Raw genomic sequence first — 24,646 nt, forward strand, 5'->3', positions numbered from 1 at the left:
AAAATATTTCTAATTTGGAATCATTCACAAAACAAAAGCACCCAAATTGGATTCGGTGGAGTTTCAAACTCTCGTCATCCAACAATTCCATTGGTACATCTGAAAAGATCTTATCTTTGTTCTCCTTTGGTATTAGTCAATGTTGGATGTATACATTACATATATACTATACATGATTACTTCTATTGGGCAGGACCGACTTTCTGAGGTCGTCTCCCACCAGCAGGACAAGAACATTAGACAATTAGTGCAAACGTTCGCGCTACGCTCAACTAAAGCACCGCTTCCAGTGCTATCAGGCTTGAAATCCCAGACAAGACACCCCCCCCCCCACCCCCGCCCCCCGACCGACCCAGGCACCAGTTTAGCCCCGCCCTCAAGCAAAGTCAGAAAATACTTGACATCCTTAAACCTGTGATTCTTGTCATTGGGCAAATGACAGCACTCTCACATAGAGCAGGCGCCGGTGCTCGCCTACGACAACATTTTGCTTCTGGCTAGCCGGTTCTGAACCAGCACAGGCACCAGCCCAGTATTAAAGCGGTTTTACATTGACCAATGAGGGGACAATAGAATCAGGATGCTTTCACACCCGTAAATTTGCTTTCTTGTTCCGTATCAATTTATGATGTAGTAAAATTGGTCAATTTAATTGAGGGGTGAACCTGATTGCCTGTTTTGATTTCTCCCCATAGCCAAAGTACATTGGAGTTTATTCAAAACTACTCGAGCTGGTTGATTTGGTCCACAACCAAGTTCAATGGCTGTTCACACCTGACCAAGGAGAACGGATTACAATTCGGATTTTAAAAAAAACTTGGAAGGATTAAGTGTGAAAGCACCCTAACAGTAAGACTGTACAGTAAATATTTAGGTCCAAATATACACAGGTGTAGATGGCTCAAACTCATTCATTGCCAGCCCAGTTAAAAAAAGATTTTTGACGTCTATAGCCGTCAACGGCACTGAATGAGTTAAGGAACAAAACTGCTTTAGGGTCCATACTACCCAAGACAATACAGACATCAGTTTGTTTTTTCTTTTTCTTTTTAACGAGAATGGGGACTCAAGAAAAATAAATAAAAGTACACTCTCAAGGCCCGGACAGCCGCCGACAATGACCAGCGAGGGTAAACCAAGATTTATGCAAATGTGCGCCGAGAGAGCTGTGAAGTAAACAAGCGACTGTCCGATGAGGTGTTTTACAACATTGGGGCCCGTTATCACCGCACGCTTAGGAGGGCAGCCGGGGAACAGCTGGGGCAACGTTTGTTTACACAAGCTTGTCCCGAGACCCTCCAGTCCGCTAGACAGTAAAAACACACAACGCTCTTCCCTCTACTTTAAAACATTTAGACAGCTTGCTAACAGCTAACTTCAAGTGCAATCAGTTATATTAATTTATCTTTTACCAGGCCTTTCTTCTAGGGCACTACACTTTTTTTGTGTGTTTGGCAGCTTGTCGTCAGACCTGAAAACCAAAGCAAAGGGGCCTTTATTTACCACCACAGAGAGAAGAAAGAGCCGATCTCATTTGCAACTTTTTTTCTCCTCAAAAGTACCCGTTTTGTTGACAAAAGTGCCCTTGCGTTGTAAAAAAAAAGAAAAAAAAAGTGCTCATTCTGATTAAGGTGCAATGGAGGACAGGAGGAGTACAGCAGAGATGTTGTATTGGGCAGGGAGGGGCCCTCAGTGAGGAACGTTTTGGGGATATTCCAAAGTAGGGATGGGCATAAAAATTGCTTGGCATTTACAAATGTGTCAAAATGGAGTGTTGTACTGTACTGTTGATTCAGGCTCAACTCGTTTGTGGTGTTAAGGTGAAAAACATGATGCCAACAGATCGGATTTTCCCATCCCAAAAAAAAAGTTTAACAAAAGAAAGAATCAATAGCTAATTTTTCAAATGCCCATCCCTAATTCAAAATGACCAAGTATGAAATACGACCATTCATTTCTGATGTCTTGGTCTCGTTTCCACCAAGCAGTACAATTCGGTTTAGTTCGGTACCTCAATGTAGGAAACACAGTTCGCTTTGGCGAATGGATCTTAAGCCACTGCTGTTTGCTGATTGGCCAAGAGACAATTGTTGGGTGATCACCTGTAAGAATACACAAAGATGAATTTAGTCTATTTGCGTTGTGCATTTCCGGATCACATCGCCACTTACACTGCGCAGTGGAAACCCAAAGCAGGCCGGCATTACCGATCCAGAGTGTACTGAACTGCTTGGTGGAAACGTGACTTTCAGGAGAGACAGGGAAGTGCGCTGAGGCTGGCAGCTCAAGGTGCATGTTTGAACAGGCCGGGGCTGACTCACACCGCTGATGATGTGGCCAGAGGGACCCTGGCTGCCACGCACACACACACACGCACGCACCCACGGTAACACTAGGCTCTATTATAATCATATCCCTTAAGGGCATTAGAGGTCCACAGGGGGCTGGAGGGGAGAGGGAGGCGTGATCTGATCCCCCACCCACCTCCTGCATGGAAACGTGGCTGAGCTGGGGGAGATTATTTTTTTGGAATGCATCATTGGAATGGGCGAGATCCCCCCCCCCCCTTCTCCTTTCCTCCTGTGAACCAGCTGCAGCTGCACGCCTATTTGGCCTCCTGACTCGGACAGGTATTTAACCGCTCTATATCGTCTAGGTTGTCAGGTCCCGAAAAACAAAGCTATTTAAACAAGAAAAAAACCCCCATCTTTCTTAAACTCTACCCCCTATCCCTCTTTCTATTAGATGTCTTTAGTTTAAGTGTACAAACATAGAAAAAAAAAAGGTGCTCATCTTCTCTCTTCATTCTCATTTGGGCTCCCTGTCGTTCCTTGAACCTGCGCCTTGTCACACAAGGACACACTGCACAAAGCAAAGCACATTCAATCCTTTCAATTGGTCATCTTGTTTTTTTAGGCAGGAATGGTCAAGTGTTTCTTTTCCCCCTCAGGTGACTCCACGCTATCGCTCAACAAACATTCATACGGGTTTGTTTGCCAACGTTGTGAGACATACGACATCCAGCCCACCAGGAGAAGCGGTTAACAGGGTTGTCATGTCGGCCCATGCTGTATATACAAGTATACAATTATAAAGTGTCAAGTAGCCAGTCAACTCATAAAAGGAACAAACATAAAATTAAGACAGGAAAACTTAAATTGCAGGGGTGTGAGGGCAGTGGTAGCGTTTTCAAAACGCCGAACCTCGTACTCCCTCGTCCTGCAATGCTTTGAGCCCCCACCGACGTGGATTTGACTCATTCCCTAAGACAAACGATAGATTCTCATTTTTGTTATCGAGTAAGTAACACTTCAATCAAACCCTTGTCTATGACTCTTTCTGGAACATTTGGAGAGCGAGAGAGAGAGCGAGCGAGCGAGCGAGCTGTTGCATCACAAGCGTGGTGAGTTTTCCTTGCATATGCCATATTATGGCAACGTTGTTTCTATGGTAACTGTACATCTCTAGACCTGCAAAAAAAAGAAAGAAAAAAGAGCTGTTTTCTCTGGGAAAGATTTGTCCTCGCTTCACCCGTACGGCAGCCGGAAGGAGCTCAGACACCTTTGCTCAGAGCTCGCCAGATAATAAAAACCTAAAATCAACTGCATAGTTTCTTAGTGTCCTTTATACATTATGTCAATGTATAAAACCCCCTATTATTATTGATAAGAAAGAAATGGCCCAGAAAGTGGACGTCGCGGGTTCGTGATTTGAAGCGTTCTTTGCTCTTAATACCGACTCAAGTGCTTTCACGTCTACTTTGTTTCCCAAAGTAAAAGGAGAAAGAAATGTTATGATTAAAATTTTTGTGACACCCTGATTTGGTTTATAGAGCCATAGTTAAGTTTTTTTTTTTCTTTTTCTAAATATATGTATTCTTTGAAGTCCGTCTTTTTCCTCCTCTGTGTTGACAGGCGGAGCAGAGTGACTTTGTGACGGTGTCCGTCAATTTCTTAAAAGTTTGTCTCAGGGTCCGCCCCCCCTGCTAGTTGTGGGCTGTGTGCGTGGGCCCCCTCCATCTCAAACTTGAGAGCTTCCGAGAGCTGCCGTGACTTGATGATGTGAGGCTCCAGGCCGGTGTCTGAGCCGGGGCTCAGCAGGCCCACAGGGGCCTCCAGCACGGGTTCCCGCGCCCGCGGCTTTCGGCCCCGGCGGGACGGGATGCCGTTGCAGCCGTCCTTCTTGAGGTGGCGGTGCAGGTGGTCTGAGCGTACAAAAGTCTTAAAGCAGCTGGTGCACTGGTAGGGGCGCAGGCCGGTGTGAACGCGCATGTGGTTCTTCAGGTCGTAGTTGTGCGCAAAGGCGGCCCCGCATTGCGTACAAAGGTAAGGCTTCTCTCCCGTATGCTTCCGCATGTGAACCTTGAGCTTGTCCTGCCTGGAAAGAAGAAAGGAGGGTGTGATTAAAAAAAAGAGGCATCTTGAATAAACACTAATAAAATCAATTTGAGAAACATCAAAACACATCAATTCTTACAAGGTCAGCTAAATACACTGTGATTGGTTTTATTTTCTGTTTAATGGCCCAACATTTGTCTCACGTCCAATGGTCTTTCCCCCCTCCCCGCCATTGTGAGGTCAACAAGGTTGACTGAAGCGAAACCATAAAGTCTGCATCTTTATCTGTGTAATTGCACTCAAGAGCACAACTGTAGCCCGACAATAAAGCTCAACGTTCAGTGTGTTACCTGGCACTTTTTTTTATGGTTCCTTCTTAACTTTTCTGGGAGGAAAGCAACGCTCAAGATTGTCTGATATCATTAAAACAAAACACACACACAAACAAAAAAAACAAGAGATTTGTTTTCACAATTAGCAGTAGTAGCAATTCAAGAAAATTTTGCATCCTAATTAAATCCTCCCCACAACCTTTATTTTTATTTTGAATGTAGGAAAAAAAATCATCCCTAACAAAATTTTCCAATGAAATTATATTTTCTTGGTTGCAGGGTTAGGGTTAGGATAGTTAATGCTAACTTTCTTAAACGTCTTGGGATAATGAAGTTAACCAAAAACCACTATTAGTAGTATGTTAGTAACACCCAAAAACACGCTTGAAGAAAAATGGCACATCACCGCCAGAACAGGACATTTATCTGCTTTTGCCTTTTATACAGAACCCAGCAAAGCGAAATACAGTATCGTACAATACAGGGGGTCCTCAGATGGATTTTCTACGGCAGCAACAAAAAACATATTTGTACATTAAAAACAGAATGCGCCAAAGTCCACCGCTATCCTACTACCGCAGTAGTAAAGTCATGACAATAAATATCTATATGTAACACTAAGTCGTATAAAACCACCAAATGAAAAAGAGTTGGGAGTGTGCTAACTGTGTCTTCCTGTGTCATGTGATGATGCTAATGTCTTTTGTAAATTGTTTTGTACTGTACTATAAATGCAGAATTCCCCTGCCAGACAATTGAATGAAATCTTTGGCGACATTGGCGACAACATGGAAAGTGTCATCGTGGAATTCCTTTACACACAGGCATCGCCAGTTCAGGTCGCACGCCAGCTTCAACTAAACTTTATCAGGCCACCTTCATCTGGCTCTTGCATCTCCCTCCCCCAATTGACAACATAAAGAATTTAAATGGATTAGCTCTCATACTAAACAAGGACCCAACCATTTGCGCAAACTGTAGTCTAAATCCAAGAGGTGTACAAACATATGTTAACACCAGCACTGACGGAGCTGAATTATTTTAAGGACAGGGGTGATTTATTACCATGTGTGCGGCACTCCTAACCCTGATCAAACAGGATTAAGATTACAAATAGCCCACTTCCCACTGCCGGTCGAATTTAACCAGGAGGCCAATTCAGTTCACGTTGGGCTCCCCTACCTCCCCTGCCAACAAAAGTTGTAGTTATTTGAGGCCCACTGCATCTATTCCGAGCACGAGTGCTCTGATTGATTAATTACAGGAGGGATTTCAAGGAAAAGACGGCCTCCTTAATACAGGGAAATCACTCAAAGTGTCTTGCTAAACTCTGGTCACATTTATCTGAGTGGCATAAGTCAGATTTCATTAGAGAGGTAAAGGAGCGACAAAGCAAGAGGAGAGTGGGGGCGTAGAACAACTCTGCTGTGGGCAATAATCAACACAGGCAGAGATCAAAAGTTCAAATGGCTGCACTGAAGCACATACAGCTCAAGCCAGGGCTTGTAACCCCCCTTCTGTATCACAACTTTACAGCAGCCCTCCACTAGATAACGGCGGCCAGGCACAGCCTTCTTTTATAGGACCACTGCGCTAGAAGAGAACACCACAATAAAAGCCACTTTTATCACCATGTTGGAGCTGGAGTATCTCTCGATGCTAAGCGATATAAAAATAAACACTGCGTTGGCCCCTTAATGCAAAGCCTAAATCTCCTACTCTTGATTCTGCAGACGCATCCCACTTGCTGCGTGCTCTGCCAAGTCCAAAAGTGTTAGTACACGTGACACGCTGCAGTGGCTTCATTAATTGGGCTTACCTGGTAAAGCGCACTTTGCAGATGGCGCACTCGTAGGGTTTCTCCCCCGTGTGTGTTCGGATGTGGCGGGGTAGCTTGCCCGCTCCTTGGATGACCTTGGAGCATATGGGACACTTCTGAAAGGCCTTCGAGCGCATCTTCCTCTCCCCGCCGCCTCCGCCGCCCCTCTCGCCGACCCCCCTCTCCCCTCCGCCGACTCTGTCGTGGCCGGTGTTGCTCCGCGACAACCACACCGGCGGAACACCTGTCGTCATGGCGGCAGAAGGCGTGTCCTCAAGCTGAGCGCTGTTAAAGTAATTGTAGTAAAATTCCATATCGGGGTCATCCCCATCACCCGGCTCCTCCCCGGCCGCACCGCGCTGCTTCTGCTTCTCGATGGAGTCCATCATCTGCTGCAAGAGGGCACTGGCCGAGCCCCTTTCCCTCGCCATCCGCTGTAGGGTGCCATCTTCTGTCTCCGGCGCGTCGTGCTCCGGCCGAGCCTCGGCGGGGAGGTAGAAGTGCCCGTTCTGGGAGGGTGGGCAGTAAAATGACCCGAGGCTTATTCCATTGCCCTGCATCGCTTCCCCGTCCTCGTCGTCCTCTTCCTCGTCTTCTTCCTCTTCCGGCTCGTGGATCGGGGCCTGGACCAAAGCGAGGGCCAGGGGGGAGTAGTACTCACTGGGTGCTCCGTTGCTGGGGGTCCCACCGTTGCCGTGGTTAAAGTGCAGGTGTGTGGGCATGTCCCTGAGCTCTGGCGTGCTGCAGCTGCTGCTCCAGTGCGCCCCTCTCTGAAAGTACTCCAGGAACTCCCGGGCCAGCGCCTGGTTCCCCTGCTCGCCTCCTCCTCTGCCCCGCTCCTCATCCTCGTTTCGTTGCTCACTGCCCGCCTGGACAAGCATCAAGAAAGAGAGAGAGATTTAAGCTGTATGTATGCTTGAAAAGCGCTATATAAAAAGCAGTACATAGTATTTGTCAATTCATTTACCAGAAAACTCAGTCCAGAGCAGGGGTCAGCATTTTTTATATTTCTGGCAATTTTATGGCCATATTATGGTAATTTTCTGCCTCTCCTTTTTTTGGCTCTTTTTTGTGGACATTTCATGGTAATTTTCAGGATTTTTTCCTTTCATTTCTGGACATTTTATTTTATGGTTACTTTTCTTCTTTCTACTTCTGACATTTTTGGCAATTTTGTGGACATTTTATGGTAATTTTCAGGATTTTTTTCTTTCGTTTCTGGACATTTTATTTTATGGTTACGTTTCTTCTTTCTACTTTTCTGACATTTTTGACAATTTTATGGACATTAATGTTCTGCTTTTCATCTTCCTTTTGGACATTTTATGGTCACCTTTAGAATTTTTTAGGTATTTAAAAAAAAAACTTTTTCATCTACCTTAAGTTTCTTTTTTTGACGATTTAAAATATATTATATAATTATAGAATCATTTATGTTTTTATTTCATCATTAATTCAATTAAAAAAGATTGTATCTAAAAATAAAAATAAAAATATAAAAAAATGTGAATTTCTACCCCCCAAAAAATAATTGGGGGTCCAGGGAGCCACAGTAGAGGGACAAAAGACCACTTGTCTACAGTAATCCTCCGCTATGAGCACGGGACCGAGACCTGCTGTGATATTATACGTGTATGTATTGAAATGTATACCATCACATCTGACTATCATTCATTTCACTGGTCTTCTCTACAAAGGTGTTGAAGGTTTGTATAGGCTTTATAGGCTGCGAAGAGTCATAAACTGCATTGACCTCAGTTAATTCACTAAGGTCTTGGCCTACACATGATTGCTCGGGAAGCGCTGCTGTGATTGTGAGGTGATAACATCGAAAGACAGGAGCCAATCGCCCGTCTCTATGCTTGATTATGTGGACGTGCAACTGTGATATGATGTCTGAAAAAAACCCAGCGTGCTGTTCCTCCACACAAGCAATTGGCTCAGCATGAGTAAGCGTTGCACTAACCCCAAGGCCGTGGGTGTGTTTGGCATGGTGAGAGCCACTGATAACGGCCTTGATCGGAGCTTGACGGGGCTGACGACACAACTTAATGAAGGGGAGTCACGAGGACCACACACCTTCGTGGTCGACGGTTATTCTGGTTTGACGACATACATACAGCAGCCTATATTGTCCAACTCAATTTCTGTTTCACATGAATGGTCGGTTTGATTGTGAAATTATTATTACTACTCTTTGAAATTGATTACTGATTTTAATTTGACCACTGCCAAGGCAAAAAACAATGGAGGATGTTTCTAACCACCATAAATGAAAAACTGCTCATAACTGTAGTATGCAGTGTTCTTACATCTTAAGGTACATACAAGACTTTTTTTTATTCCATTTGGACTTAAATTTAAGACCAATTTCACGATGCTCCCAAAGTTCCTCGTCATCCTAAACTGCTACAGTACATAAACGATAACCGAAAACCCATCACTGTGTTGTTGGTTCTGCTATTGTGATTAAACACAAGAGTAATTTGGTAAATTATTATTTTTAGAATGTTTTTTTTTTATTTGAGACTATTCACCCATATTAAAATCCTATTATGCGTTTAAATTGCGATAGGGTTTTGAAGGATTAAGGCGTTTCAATGCCAATTAAGGCCCTGTTCTTTGATTCAATGGCTTTTAAGAATTTTTGAGGATCCGCAGGAACTCCTCACATGGATGGTTGCTCTCAGAAAAAAATTAAACGATGAAATGATACGCAGCTTCATATTTTTGTGGTTATCTAACAATGTATAATTGCGCGGAACCAGTGGACAAGAATATAGAAATAAGGTATTTTTGTTGATGTGCCTTGGATTGAAGGATTTTCAGTATTTCAAGTATTCACAGCGCTTCACTTTTTCCACATTTTATGCTACATACATTCCGGAAAAGCCGGACATCTCATATAACAGTGTGCTATGCTATACTGCATTATGACAGGTAATAACATCAGCATAGACGATAAGGCTAAAAAGTCTATCACGATGTAAGTATTTTATATAATTTGATCAATATATTGCTTTTTTTTTTTTTTTTTTTACCTAATCAAAATATAGAAAAAGTATTCAAAATATCTGGTAGTAAAACTAATAGTCTATATGCATTACAGTTGACCAAGTCTACTTGAACTTGTTAGTGGCCTCATTATTGCCATTGGACATGTTACTGTTTTACCCGTCTTTTAAGCTAAACATTTCTCTTTTCAATGCAAACATGTCTTTATAGAATGGAGTCATACCGGCGGGGAGAGCACTTTGGTGTCCAGCAGGTGTGTACAGACGTCCTGAACGGGTGGGATCTCCAGGAGGCGTGCAGCTGCAAGGATGTCAGCCACGCTGCTGTGGCTGACGGTCAGCGTGGCCGTGTATGCAAAGTCCAGCAGCGCTCCGAGCGCCTCTGCCGCCACAAAGTCGATGTTGTAGACGTTGCGTTGGTCGGCGGCCGCTCCCGAAGTGAATAGCTTGTGGAAGTAGGAGCTGCAGGACGCCAGGACGGAGCGGTGAGCTGGGAACTCCTGATCCTGCGTGATCAGCAGCACGTCGCAGAGCAGGCCGCTCAGCCGCTGCTTGTTGAGGCTGCCCAGGATGTCCGCGCTGTGCTCGGGGAAGGGGATCCCCACGGGGCCCTCTTCGGCCTCTCCGGCAACTCCTCGGCCTCCGCCGCCCGCCGTCCCCCTGAGCCGCCTTCCCCCCCTCCCGCCGGCTCCGGACGACATCTTCCACCAGCCTGCCGCCGAGCCGCCTAGCACAGCCCCCACCCGTGTATCCGTCCTGCCGTCCGTCTGTCTGCCTGTCTGACAGGGAAAAGACAGGCACATTAATAACAATACAGGAAACTTCAAAGCAAAGTTGATCAAAACAAATATGTTGTTTAACATTCTTAATATCTAATTAAACTAAAACTAATTATAACAATTAACTGTACTATTCGTCCGTTTATGGCATTAATCAAAGATGATGATCTGACGTCTACCTTGTAGAACTGCCTAGTCAAGTAAACGCCGGCAAAAATGTACTGAGCTTACACCAGAACATGAAAACAATTATAAAAGTACATACCAGGAAGTTATGGCCTCAGCCAGAACCAAAGTCAAAACTCAGTAAACGTCTGTCATACAGGAAAAGAACTGCCAACAGAAACGCGTCTCCACTACGTGTATTTCTGGTTGAAGTAATGGAGCAATATCAAAGTGCTGTTTTTACAAATCTTTGCTTAGAGAAAAAAAAAAAAGCAGATCAAAGACTCATGGCATCATAACCGTGTAACACAGCACAAAAGGCCCCTCCTCCACAAGTGCATTTACAACTACACATTTATCGGTACTTCAAAACATACAACATAACAACAAAGTGCAACAAGACAGAAGAAGCAAGACATTCTGCATGTATAATGTGATGTTCTCGGTGGGAAACAATTATTTTTATGTCACGACAAAGTCAAAACCCAGTCAAGTTGAGTTCTACCAAAAAATTCAGCCTCACATATCAAACAAACTCCAAGAGCTCAAACTATCATCATGCTGGATAATATCGATGGCACTGGGCTGAAACCTTAAACCTTGTACCTCCAAAAGAGTCACTTTTCAGGAGACCCCAAAAACGTTATTGTTTGTTCAACGATTACAATTACATAATCAAACAGAGCAAGCCATTTTCAACACTTTGGCTTGGTCATTTATTCGTAAAAATAACACCCACATGTGTGGACGGGACCAATAATAGATTATTTATTTTTTATTTTAATTTTTTTAAAGAATTTTTTTTTTTAAACCAAATTATGACGTGAGGTTTTGGTCGAGGTCAGCGATATGCTATGGAGGTTTTTCAGACCAACGCAGTACGAGAAATCAACTCGAGTCACCGATACCAAGCATCAATACCACTAGTACTTTTTGATAAATAAAATGTCTTCCCCAAAAACAACTAAGTAGGAGTTGTATATACATCCCATGATAGAATTTTCCTGAAAATGGCATGTAATTCATCTCAATTTGCCATTCTCATTTCTAGTTCCCGATCGTAAAATGTCCACAAGAGGGCCATCGCGAGTACCGATACCTTGAAATACGGCCAGGTATCGGTACTAACCCATCCCTACTAATAATATAATTAACCTTTTCTACAATTACAAAACAAAAGGCACATATCCAGGCCTGTCAGAAACGCTGATCATGCTGAATGCATGTGTTCACGCCGAGTGCAGCATTTGGCCTTCCTAAAGGCCATGAGTGGGTTTGGACTTGTACTACATACTGCACTTCCTGTATATGTGCAGGTGGTGTGTCTCCTTGTAAACACCTATACCTGCATGCGTGTGTGTGTGTGTGTGTGTACTCCTGTAAGAGGTCGTGAAGGACAGATAGGGAGAGTGCAGCGGGGATCAAAATGCATGCTGGGTGCTGGGCTGTCAGCCGACAGCCAGGGAAGGGAGGTGGAAGAGTCAAAACAAAAACCAAACAAGGTAGAAGGAAGTAGTGAGAGGGTTGGACGGGCCGCCACAGTGGACCCTGTGGAAAAACTCCATGAGGAAGAGGACACGCAACAAGCTGCGAGGGAACAGTATTAAAAGGGAGGTTGTCAATCCGGTCTGAGCGGGTTACCCCACCCTGCACTGTGTGCCAAGTTTCAGGAAAGGCTGTCCCCTTGCTCACGTGTGGGGGGGAGATTAAAATGATCGACTGAAGCCTGCGCAGTGGGCGGGGGGTTTCGGGAGAACGAACCATCCTCGATTCCTGTACAAACACACTCCCGTGCGCACACACGAATGCTGTGCCATCACAGAGGCATCAATAATGCACACGCAGACACACACGCACAAACACGTATCGTACATCCACCGCCCACCCTCCCCTCTCCATCTGCCAGGGAGAGGCAGCAGGGGGTGAGACGGGGTGAGGTGGGGGCGGTTCGACTCTATACGAGCAAGCGTTCTAACGACTGTGCAGAAGATTAGCTTCTACTTGTATGTACTCTCGCACGCTGCAGCCCCCCCCCCCCCTCCTCCCTCCTAAACCCATCACCAAACCTGCCTAACCTGGCTGCCTTTCCTCCCTCACACATGCTTACCTGCATTCACCTCTCACGTTCCCCTCCTTCGCTTCTCTACCAACTACGCCTATCCGCCTCCACACCTTCAAAATCAGCCTTTTACAGTCAGGGGGCAGGAGCAAAGGGCACGCACCAATACTTAAAATAGTGGCATGCTCATTTAAAAAAAAAAAAGCTGGGTCATATAGTGCAATGAATGTAATAAATAAAATGAAAATACAGCAGAAGCTCTAAGGGTAAACACAATCCATTCTGCTACGCTGATCAGGCAGTTTGCAAATATTTTGTCCCATTAGGAGTAAATGGAAAACAAATAATCAGAGTGGAATTGTCACCATCAAACAAGCTTTATAAGACACATGTGAATTTAAGTAACATTTTAACATCCTTAACTGTTACACAAGAGTAAAATGAACTTGATAAAGGTGAGAGAAGGATTTGTGCCTGGAAAAGTGCTTCTCAATTATTTGTCATTACGCCGCCCAACTCTCTGCCGCGACTATAAATACTATCATTTGCCTGTCAATTGTTGTAAGTACATCTCTGCTAGAGCTGTCAAAATTCATCAACTAATCGACAAGTAGCAACTCTTTTCTATGGCAAAAAGGCCACAGCTCAAGCAGACAAATGAGTTAATCCTTTTAAGTGAACCCTCGTGAGGTGCACAGGGGTCTTGCAGGATATCATGCGCAACGGCTGTTTGAACTTGAACTTCACGGCCAATTTTTGACAGTGCTTTTGGTCAAATGATAAATTATACAATTTCAGGGGCGACTGAATTGCAAGCGTCCACTGATGGCGTGCTCGTTAAAAACAAGTCATATGATGCGTGTGGAAATACCATGATACCAGCGCATCTCCTCATTGGAATCTCCCAACGCTGTCAATGACTTACAAAAAAATTAAGACTGTCTGACAGGACATGAGCAAATTGTATTAGTGAAGGCCTCATCTGAATATGCAGAGGACGACAGGGAGGAAGCAGAGGACAGACAAAAAAGAGAGATGGGTGAACGAGTGAGAGAGAGAGAGAGATAGGGAGAGAAAGAGAGAGGGAGCCCACATGGCCTCCGGTCACGTCCTCTGAAGGTGGAAAGTGATCTCCGTGAGCCCATCCAGACCTAACTTCAAGCACCTGCGCTAGACCGGGCTTTGGCTGCAAGCTTGTGTACACGTTATCCTCGGCACATACAGGAGCTGACCCTGGGTTGCGGCTTTGCGGGGGTAAAGACGCTGAGCTGAGAAGAGATAAAACACACACATGCACGGGCACGCGCACATAAAGTGAGAGCCAAAGAAGCATGGAGGGATTCCTCTGCATACCGGAGCCACTTGTCCCCAGATGACCTAACGTGGACTAAGAAACAAATGGCGACCAACCTGATCCCGGCGCCTCCTTGCGGCTTGCAACATTCCCTATCACTAATTCATGCTTTCGGGCCATGGAGCCCAAAGCCAGGTACAAAGCGGGGCAGCGTCTGTGTGGATCTCTACTGTATAGCTTTGTTTCCAGGGAAGGGCCCCGATCTTTAGTCCAGCCTGTGAGAACTTTGGTCCTGCTTTGCAAGTCAAACCGCCGCTTGAAAGTTGAGTTCTAACCCCTTGCCATCTCACTCAACCTTTTTCCACATGCTGTCGTGCTGCAGTTCCCAGTTACATTTGATTTCAGACATGAAACGACAAATAGTCTCATTAGCGTCAGTTACTTGTGCGTTTATGACCCAAACCAAATTTGCAACTCAGTCACATGGTCATTTATTTTCGGCGTATTGGACCCGATGTGAAACACAGATGAAAGATATCCATTGCTATGAATTCAAGAGTCTGTCTTTGGCTGATAAATACTATTCATTGCTACAAACAAAGAGGCAAAATGTTAAGTCTGAGAAACTTTTGATGTGCTTGAGATAGACAGCCAGCACTTAGTTTTAAGGAAATGATCCCAAGGTTTTTGTGAACATGAGGCCTTGTACTATTTAAAACAAGTTGTAAGTAGCTTCTTAAATGTGCTTTTGCGATTTCCCCAAGAATTATTGTGAATGTTATTTGTTTCACACAGCTCCTTATCGTTTAGTTCCCTCTGGTCTGTGTTTTGTTTACTTTGTGTAAGCGGCCTTAGGTTTTGTGAATGGCGATATATTAATCCAAGCTAATAATTATTATTATTATGAACTGTCGGAGCCTTCATACTCCCGGATGTTGAAAGTTTTTGCCACTGTATTTTGGGGTACAGGTGTCGAGGTAGGTGCAGGTTTTATTTATTTATTTATTACAATTTATTGTGACAACTCTAGTGTGAGCGGTGTGAAGTTCAACACCTGACACTCAGTTGTCCGCGGGGTGATGTCATCAAATTACCTGAGTGCATGATGCTATATTTGTGTGGAAAAAGTACACTGTTGCTTTTTCACACTGCAAATTTGCAGGATTTCTTAAAGACAATCGACGCCATTTCCTACATTCATCGCACTGGAAGCTGTTGCTGAAATACTGTATAAATATATTGGCTCTGCACAGGCTGATAAAATGTCACATCTGCTGTTACGGCTCTGAGATTTGTGGGACAAAAGAGGCTTATGAGTGACATAAGTGAATAATAACGCGCAACAGTGAGGTTTTTCATGTAACTTACTGTAATAGATCAATTTTCATGCCCCCACGCATTTTTTTTCGACCGGGGTCTTCGGCTACATTGTCAATAGAAATTCAACTTCTTATCTCTGCCCCGAGTGAACTGATAGGTTACACACTTCAAGGAAACAGCAGTGTAAGGGAATCACCTGGTTCAAATCAACAAGGGGATAGTACAAGATACTAGGAATGAAGAAGGGGTGGCAGTTTCTCGGAAAAGCAGATTTTGAACAAGTGCCACAGCAGCGAAGTAACTGGCCGCGGATACCAAGAGACTCGTGGGAGGAAACGTGATTGGTCTTATTGGGAGACGAGCAGGAAGAGCGTGGCCGGCTGATAAAACTGACGTTGCGAAAGTGGCTCTGAGTCTCAAGGCGTTCGCTCGCAACCGAGCAGGAAGTGCTGCTGGTGAACACAGAAAGTGAGTGAAGTGGTGGTGGGTGAGGCCCGCTTATTAAACTCCCAACCACTCATAACGGCAAAGAGTACGGAGGCCTTGGAATCCGGCTCAGATGTCAATGATAAACTGGGATCTCGTTCGTTTAGCTGGTAAAACCTGCTTCAATAAGAGGAAAGCTCAACGCCCACAGGTGGGGCAAAGATTCATTTGAGTAAGCAGGCAGGGGGTTATTAAGTTATTTTGCCCTTATGCAAAACCGGCACAGTCTAACAAGTAAACTATGTAGACACGTGAGCAAGTGTCAAACGTCATAAGTGTAGTACAAAAAATATGATTTCAAGCTGATGTAATTATTCATTTGAAACATCCTAAAAAGATCAAGATCAAATTAAATCAGTCGCTAATAACAGTGCAATTTCAGGGATCGACCGATATGCTCACAAATGCGACCAATATGCTCACAAAAGGCGGACATTCGGTTATTCAGACTTGTGCCACAAAACTGGAATGCCGGAGAGCGCTCTGTGTCAGGCAGTACAGATGAAAATACTTCAAACACGAGATGCTGATTGGATGCGGTTGGAGTTTGTGTTGACTCCTTACCCAGAAGACGTTCTTCTTCGTGCTACCTCTTTGACTGCTTTAGAAGCAGCATAGGAGGAGAAGCATCAGGAGAAGAACATCCGCCAGCTTTAAGGAAAAGAAAGCTTGAGGGAAATAAATTACTGTCGTATTTTGTTTCCCGAAGCGTGTGTGATGTTGTGCGACCAAATCCTCAGTGCAAAAGTTAGAGCCCGAATCCTCCACAATAGAAAAACTGTCCTATTTTAACAAGAATGTTCCGGTAAAACACGCCTTGAAAGTGAAACAAAACTTGGACTTCAACCTATCATCATACATTATCATGCAAGGCAAGCAAATCTCCAGATGAGCATCTAAAAGATGGCTCCACTTTTTTTCTTTTATAAAAGGCTAGTGGCGATTAAAAAAAAAAAACATAAGACCATAACTGAAATATTCAGCAATGATCTGACTGCTCAGTACAATATAAGCCACACAAGTCAATACCAATTAATTCCAGCAGTATTTATAAATCATCATCATTAAGTGACAGAATTTCCCTGCAAACACTGTCCTGTTCCTTCTCCACTACGTGTCAGTATGACGTGATTTAGAATATGATTATATCCAAAGGTTATTGGTTGGCTTCACAAGACGCCACAACTCTGAAGGGAGTGTTGAGAATTTACACAACAATGAAGGAAGCACTAATTTTAACCAAAGTCAAAGTATCTTTAATATTACCTGGCTCACTTGTTAATATACACTTTTGTGATGACAAGAACGCACCCCCCCACCCCGAGGCGCATTTGCAACGAAGCTCATGGTTAGACTGTGGTTTTGTCATTAAGGCCTAGACTTGAGTGTTTAACGGTTTTAATCGTCTTATAATCATTACGTCGTTAACTTCTTCTTATGACAATTATGAATGTAAACAACCAGTAAGATGTATTTGGCTGTGGTCACAATTTGCTAAAAATTCATATTACTTCAAATATCTCTACTGTTGGTCATTTCACATGTGTGGGTGTTATTCTTACAAATGATTTACCAATCCAAAGTGTTGAAAATGGCCTACTCTCTTTGAGTTGGTTGAATTAACTTGCCATTTTTGGGGTCTCCTTGAAAAGTGAAGGTACAACGATTTGTGATGTGAGCCACCTTCATATTCTTCAAGATAAGATTTGTGTAATCTATTGTAATTTCATTTTACACTTGTATAATAAAAAAAAACAGTGTTACCTAAAATATGTACTTCTTTTGAGTCTGAAACAATTAATTCACACCATTTCCTATGGGAAAATGTTCTATTTCATCTCTCCTGACCGCCAGAGGCGGTGGCTTCAAGCAAGATGATCACTCTTCCATTTTGAAATGAGAACTTGAAAGTCAACCAACATCAATGAACAGATTATGTTCCACTTAGAGAGATTCCACGAGACCGTTACATTGATTACAGCGTATAAAAACCACAACTTCGCCATACACTATACGTAGAATGCTCTTTTTGTGCGCGTCTGTGTGTTGAGACCACTCTCGCTTCCTTTAAGCTGGACGCTGCCGTGCTACAAACCAGGAAGTGTGAGCAAAACACATGTCTTAAGAAGGGACGCGACTGTCCAGCAGAATGTTGGCGGGCCAGCGAGGCCACACGCGGACCAAGCGGGAAGGACTTCTTCCTGCGAGCCTATAACAGACATGTAATAGAAGCCGCTGTGTAATCAGATGACCAGCTCTCTGCTTGCTCAATCCCTCTGTCCCCACTGTCTGAGCCTCCCTCTTTGGCTGTGTGGTTGCTCCATCTCAGCAGCAACGCATCACCTCACTTCCCTCTCTCCTCCTGCTCTTCCGCTGAGGACGCAAAGCGGCTAAGAGCCCCGCCCGTCCTCTTGTGACGTGCCAACCTCGAACGCAACCCACCCATCTCCTCTCCTAAATCAACATCACCAGTGTCACATCGGTCACATGGTCGCCGTCCCGACCACTCCGCTCTGCTTAATTAAAAGGCGGCTGTGGTCGCTGTGCTAGTTATTTTAGCAATATCCAAATAGGCAGTGGGCATGACGGGAGCCTTTAATGAATGCATGTTTTTGCGTCACGCCATGAACATTAAAAAAACAAGGTCTGTCCTCACCCCCAGCCTGAAAAACATCCCAAACTTCTCTCGCTCACCCTAATTTGATCAGGTTGCGTTGCCCTCGCCATAATAAATGTCCTAGAAGAGAACAGAAGAAGCCCCTTTACTGCCCCTAGACACGAGCACAACAACAGGAAAACAACAGAGAGGGGTCTGTGTGGCTGGAAGGCGTGCTATACCGAGCAGCTGACCAGGGGAACCAAACACAAGGAAAGAAGTGAGACTGCAGTGAGGGAAGGGGCTGCTAAAGCTATTCGATTGTGACTTAGCATGAATTTACACGCAGCAGGAAAGAAATGACTCAGCTTGGTATGAAGCTTTAAAAAAAAAAAACACACACAAAAAAAAACCAAGAGGACTCTACCACGCATCATTTGCATTTGCAGGGTTGCCTCAAAATGGAAAAAAAATGAGGTTGTATCATTTGGAGTTTGACCAAAACTTTGTCATTAATATGCCTTGAAGGTAACTGCCAACTTCAAAGGGTTTCATATTGATTTGCCATTTTACAGTGGCTATTTTGTTTTTTTAGCACTTGGGTGAGTTAAGGCCAAACAATGAAAACAATTTGCTCTGCATCTCTGAAATGACATTTTTACACCCTCAAATTTAACAAGCTTTTAATTAGCACTTTTCACACTACCTAACCTCACTTTTTTCCCCCTGCCTTTATTCTGTACAAAATGCACAGAATGGGGGAGACCAAAGCGACCTAGTAATTGTATGCCTTTTTGTAACTATAACAGCGGGTCCTTGGTTTATGACAGTCCCAACATACAATTTTTTGAGGTTACGGACAGTGCGCGGCGTAAGAATACCCTGTCACGCGACACAAGAAGGCATGCTCAGATTCTGCCATACTGACTGTTTTTCATTTGAGCAGTTTACAGCTCAAGTTTTTCTAGACAAATATTTACTAGTGTAATTATGACTGCACTGCAGTATAGGCACTATACTACAGTTCATTCCAACTAGAAATTTGGGTTATGTTGCCGCCACAGGAACCCAGGAAGTCTGCCTTGACCTGGCAAAATACCAACTCACTTCTCCTGTCCTGCTGTGTTGAAAGCAATTGTCTGCTAAGTATTGTAGACGTCACATCACATGCTGACACCGTCACACATCTAATTATCCAATTACTGGTTGCCTTCCAAAATTGCGCTAGTTTCTCAGACGTTGGGTTCTGCCAAAAAGGCAAAGGTAACTGTGTAGCACCCTACAATGTAATAATTAATTATATCATATACTATATCTTATCGCAGAAGTCTTTGCAGCACAGCAGTTCTAATCAAGTGTATTTGTATAGAGTTGGTTAAACAATAAAGGAATTAACTGTCAAATAACTCCAATACTGACCTCCATTCTAAATCAGACACTATTACAAAAATTACATTTTGGGGTTGAAATCAACTCAAAATTTTAACACACCAATTTTTGCTGTGAATGTAAATAACAGTCTTAGATTCGCCAAACAAAAAATGAAGAACTTTGGACTACATTAGCTGTCAAGTTTGACATGATCAGTTTTGAGAAAAAAAAGACCCAACTGGAAATTATAAGTAAAAATATTACAATTTCAGTCAGGATTCTATTTTTGTTATTACATTGGTGAAATTATTGGGGTGTATTACATTTTTGATCAAGTTAAATGTGAATTTTATTATATTTGCATTAAAGTGCGTTACAAGCTGTAACATTTTCATTTCACTTTGTGGGATTTCGTTTGATTAAACTTTTGGGGCTGTTAGTGTTACTTAAAACATTGCCAAAATTGATTATTTTTTATTTCCATTAATCCTTGTTGGAAAAAGTCTAAATCGGAGTTTGACCAGCATTCTGCAACGGAATGTGCTCAACGCTGTATAACTTCATTGATTTACATGTCGCGCAAGCAACAGAAAAAGGAGCTTGTATGAGAGCTTGAAAAAAATTCTGGTGGAATCCATCTCACATCATAATGATTTACATTGAAACAGAGTGTTATCGTGTACTGTACACTCGAGTCCAAAAAAACCAAAACTTCAAGTTTTCAAACTGCCACGGCGACATCAGGAAAACCTGTCTTCTCAGTCAGTCGGAAGCTGCTGGTTTCGGGCTATAGTGGTAGAGGCACAAACATACAGGAATATCAAACTGTATTCAGCCTCACCGCCAAATTGATGGGTGGTGTCTTGGACCAGCCCACAGCCACTGAAGTCCCCTGCAATTCCCTTGGAATCTATTGTTGGTAACACAGACGCACACACATGCATGCATGCGTGCGTGCACACTTACGCACACCAACACATATGGCGTCCTAATTTAACCTCTTGGTGGGATTTGCTTGAGCCAACTATATGCCCGCGTGGTCCAAAGCACCACCTTGAGAAGTAGCATAAAAGAGTAGAATCGGGACAATCACAATGGTGGTATCTATTGTATGCCCTGACATTGAGCTCTGGGCGATAAAAAAAAAAAAAAAATGTCCTTGCCGCTTCCTTCTGAGAAGCATACCACACTACTTCCAAGCAATTGGGCGTCTTCAAGTACCCTCTTCGTGTCCACATAAAAAACAAAAACTAAAAAACGGGTCCAACGAGTATGTCCAGCCAAACAAATGTGCGCCTCGTTCCCATGTGAGGCATGCCGTTCAAAACCACAAGTAAGGCAGGTGAGCTTGGAGCAAGATGCTCGAGTATGTGACAGTCGAGTAAAATAAAAAAATAAAATGCAACACTTATAGAGCCTTTGTCTTAGACAAATCCAGTTACCTGACTAAGTTGCACATCATTTGCAACTTCCTTCACTCTTCCAGATAACTATTATTTGAGAACACTATAATAATGTGTCTTCAAAGAAATAAAAGCTGCACGAGAACAGAAGCAGCAGAGCTGTGCAGCACATTGACCCATTTGCCTTCCCTTACTTCAAGTGGGTCAAGAACTCTGAACTCCTTCGCTGGCAACATGATGTGGGTTCCATCCCTCCTGCCTGACTCACTCCTCAAGACAATGTGTGTGTGTGTGTGCGTTTTTGGTGTGCTTACCAAATAGGAGGTAAAGTGTCCCCCCCTGCTCTGCCTCCCCTGCCTGCCTGTGGGCCAGATCCGCTGCCTGCGTCTCTGGGCAGGGCTCGAGCTTCACCAGACAGGAAACTTGCGAGTGGCCCTCGTCATATAGGCAAGCCCTTGCCTGATCCCACACAGACCCCCCGCCCCCCTCCCTTTCCCCTCCAGCAACCATCACTACCCCACCCCCCTCTATTTTCAGCCCACAACTGGGATCTGCATGGGCTCCTCTCATTGGCCCAGCAGTCGCTCACACACCACACCTCCTCGCCGGGATAGGCTGGCGGCTGCTCTTTTTCCTGGATTGCCACGGGCAAGGCACTCTGGGAGATGGAGTTCCAACAGCCCGCTTGACCTGTTTTGCAGCCCCGGCATGGGACTACGAGCCCCAGCTCCCTCGGCCCTCGCCCGCCCCCACTCTATCTGAGCCTGTTTTAACGTAAGCACTCCGGGGCTGAATTATACACTGGAGTGTGTTGCTAGCGGGCTGCCAGGTATTAAAGTACAGATGAGGCATGAGGCGACAAAAAAAATTATACAAAAATGGAATTCAAATAAAATGACAAACGTGAGTGGCGGATTCTGTCATGCGCTCATGGTGGCATGACATTTCACACAGACCTCAAACTCCTGACCTAAATAATAACAACGGAGCATGCTGTGCATCGCGCTGTCACAAAAAGTTGCTTTTGACTTGATTATTAATTCATAACAGTTCCCGCTCTCTCGCCGCCCCCCTCCTGTAAGTGCTTCCACCTGCCTGAAAAGTCATAACTGTAAACTTTTAAGATTCTCCAGCAGTACAAGGGAAGTAGTGCCAAAAAGAGGAACCTTGACAGGCGACCCACCTCTCAGGCCAGCCCCCTCTACCACCACCACCACCTCTTCCTTCATTCCTCCCACTCTCCTCCACTGGCCCTGCTCCCCCCCTCTGCTTGACAGGCCCAGGGCAGCCAGCGAGGGGATGGCAGGCTGCCTTTTAGCTCACCTGCGATGGCCGTGGTGCTGCTTGTTGTGGGGTTAGCGCAGCCCTCCGCTCTCCTCCTCTCCGGAGCACTCTCTCTCTCTGTGGCTCTCTCTCCCTTTTCCCAGCCTCTGTCACTGTTGTGCAGGCTTAAAGCCCCCGTATGCGCTAACCAGGCAGCAGCAGATCAACTCAATTCCCTTCCTGGTTTCTGGAGGGCAAAGAGGTCCCTCCCTTTCTCTCTCTCCTCCTCACTCGCCCTCGCTCTTAAAGAAACAGCCTCCATCTCCTCGCCCCCACCTCGCCCCCCCCACCTCGCCCCCCCCCCCCCCCCCCCGCCCGCCCGCCGCTGAGCAGAAAAAGTCAAGTGGAAATTTCTCTGCGCGTCTCCGAAGTGGACACTTGCTAAAGTCATAAAGTCAATCAGACAAATGATTAACCCGTGCCTCTCCACGCCGTGCTTTCAAGTCAGCCTGTGGCGCTGCGATCACGTGTGGTTTAAGGTTAAATAAGGTTGTCCTCCCTTTTTTAACCGCTGCTCCTTTCCTCCTCTGTTGCGAGAAGTCGCACCCACTCATCCCACTGCCTGAGGTCATGGCGTCCCACCCCAAAAGCAAGCCTTGGCAGATTCCAGTACATATTAGTGGGGGCTGCCAGCGAGCCCCTTTGCATTCCCTGGCTTGGCCCCCGTTCGCTGCACCTAATACCTGCCAAGCTCCAACAGGTGAGCTATCAGGGAAGACATTAGCGTGTAGCAGTGTGTTCCTCGTGTCCAAATATGACAAGCACTTTATGTTGCGCCACTACCCTGCCACCCACCTACACACGCACACCACCCAGAATGAGTGCAAGCCATTGTGCGTCAAAGAGGGAGCATTTTGACACACTGCTGTAATGCCCATTTAAGAAAAAACATAGGACACATACTTAACACCACGTGTCCCATGGTCCACCATGCATGTGTTATGGCAAGGCAATGGCACAACCTGGACCTAGAGGGCGCTGTTCTTCTGCTGAAGTAAAAGGGAGTAGGGGCTACACTAAACTAAGATTACGACTTGAGTTGCATAGTGTAATTATTCCTTTTATTTATTTATTATTTACAACTACTTTTAAGTGCGGTTCGAATCCTTCTTAATACTTTTGGGACAATCTACTTCATAACTATGTTTTGCAACCAAATGTAACTGCACAACATATACTTAAATGTTATTTTTACTGCTTAAAGGCACATACCAGTCAATCCAGTGTACCCTGGAGATCGAGACATTACATCGTGCTAATGGGGTATGTGCCACGGAGGAGACTGAACTTCCGACATCCGGGTTTCCACACATCAGCTTGGTTTCCGGTTCCCGTTTGCGAGGTGTGGGCCACGTCCCAGTACTTGCGCTTCTGCCTTTGAGCCCCTTGGTTTCGCGTTCCCGTCAACGGGTGCAAGTGCGTAGTGTATCTGTCTCAGTTGTCCAAAGCATTTCCGAGAGCTGGGAAGCCCTGCAGTTGGGGGGTGCAGGGTGGGGGTGCGAGTAATGGAACGCGGCCAGCAACAAAACTGATGTGTGAAACACGAATGTCGAAGTCCGTGGCATCTACCCTATAGTTGTAAAGAGCTTTTATGACCCTTTCTTACCTTTTGTCTCACAAGATGTCATTAAACTCTGGAGGGTGACTGCAAAAACAGGCAAATATAACACTGTTATTTTATAACCTTCATTGTCAGGGGATAATTATAATACAGAACACAATTTTGATTATTGACGAGGGGGGGGGGGGCATAATGTAACTAAACTAACATAGTACCATATATGTAACTAAGTGTTAGCTTTAAGAGGAGGGTATGACGATTGTCAGGTGTGACATTAGCTAAGTGAAAGAGCAAAGCATGCTAAAATACTAGCTAGGCCAAATCCAGTGACAAAATCTCAAATATTGAATTCTCCTATACATTAATGCAGTTTTACAATCCGCATCTGACTACATGTATTAACATAATTATTTCTAATGGCGTCACATAGCTTAGTTAAAAAAAATAAAACAATCGTTGGCCTTTCCCTAGTGAGAATCGAGGTTAGCATAGTAAGCAACTTCCGCATGCTAGCTTTTAGCACCGTGAGTTAGCAACTCATGAATGTCAACTAGATCACTTTCTCGCTCCTTTACTGTTAAGTCGTTACTAATGCGTACCTTTTATAGACTTACTTGGAGATTTTCGACAAGAAATTTCATATACTGTAAGTATATGACACGAAGAGGTGAAAATTACTCGTACTAGAGAAGAGCTTCCGGAAGGAAATGTTTCCCGCCAACTAGTGGCGACACGAAACGATTTCTTTCCTCCAGTTGAGACATTTAAAAACAAACAACACTCTAAA

General features: G+C 44.5%; 1 protein-coding gene across 6 annotated transcripts; it reads right to left on the bottom strand.

Annotated features, from left to right (window-relative positions):
- Positions 1-358: 358 nt before the first annotated feature.
- On the bottom strand, positions 359-24,568 carry zbtb7a (zinc finger and BTB domain containing 7a). 6 transcript variants are annotated; one of them, XM_086090100.1, is made up of 5 exons: positions 24,474-24,568; positions 23,905-23,943; positions 9,727-10,281; positions 6,489-7,357; positions 359-4,377 (listed from the first exon to the last, which is right to left on the bottom strand). In XM_086090100.1, exons 3-5 carry the CDS (start codon positions 10,201-10,203, stop codon positions 3,954-3,956), a joined length of 1,770 nt encoding a protein of 589 aa, XP_085946226.1. In that variant the 5' UTR covers positions 10,204-10,281; positions 23,905-23,943; positions 24,474-24,568; the 3' UTR covers positions 359-3,953. The 6 variants fall into 6 exon arrangements, with proteins under 6 accessions (XP_085946226.1, XP_085946224.1, XP_085946228.1 ...); XM_086090098.1 differs by lacking the exons at positions 23,905-23,943; positions 24,474-24,568 and adding an exon at positions 22,299-22,489; XM_086090102.1 differs by lacking the exons at positions 23,905-23,943; positions 24,474-24,568 and adding an exon at positions 22,299-22,453 and having other exon boundaries at positions 9,727-10,277.
- Positions 24,569-24,646: the final 78 nt, after the last annotated feature.

Source organism: Leptonotus elevatus, chromosome 11 (assembly GCF_054856555.1).
Source record: "Leptonotus elevatus isolate MCC_2025b chromosome 11, RoL_Lele_1.0, whole genome shotgun sequence".
NCBI lineage: Eukaryota > Metazoa > Chordata > Actinopteri > Syngnathiformes > Syngnathidae > Leptonotus > Leptonotus elevatus.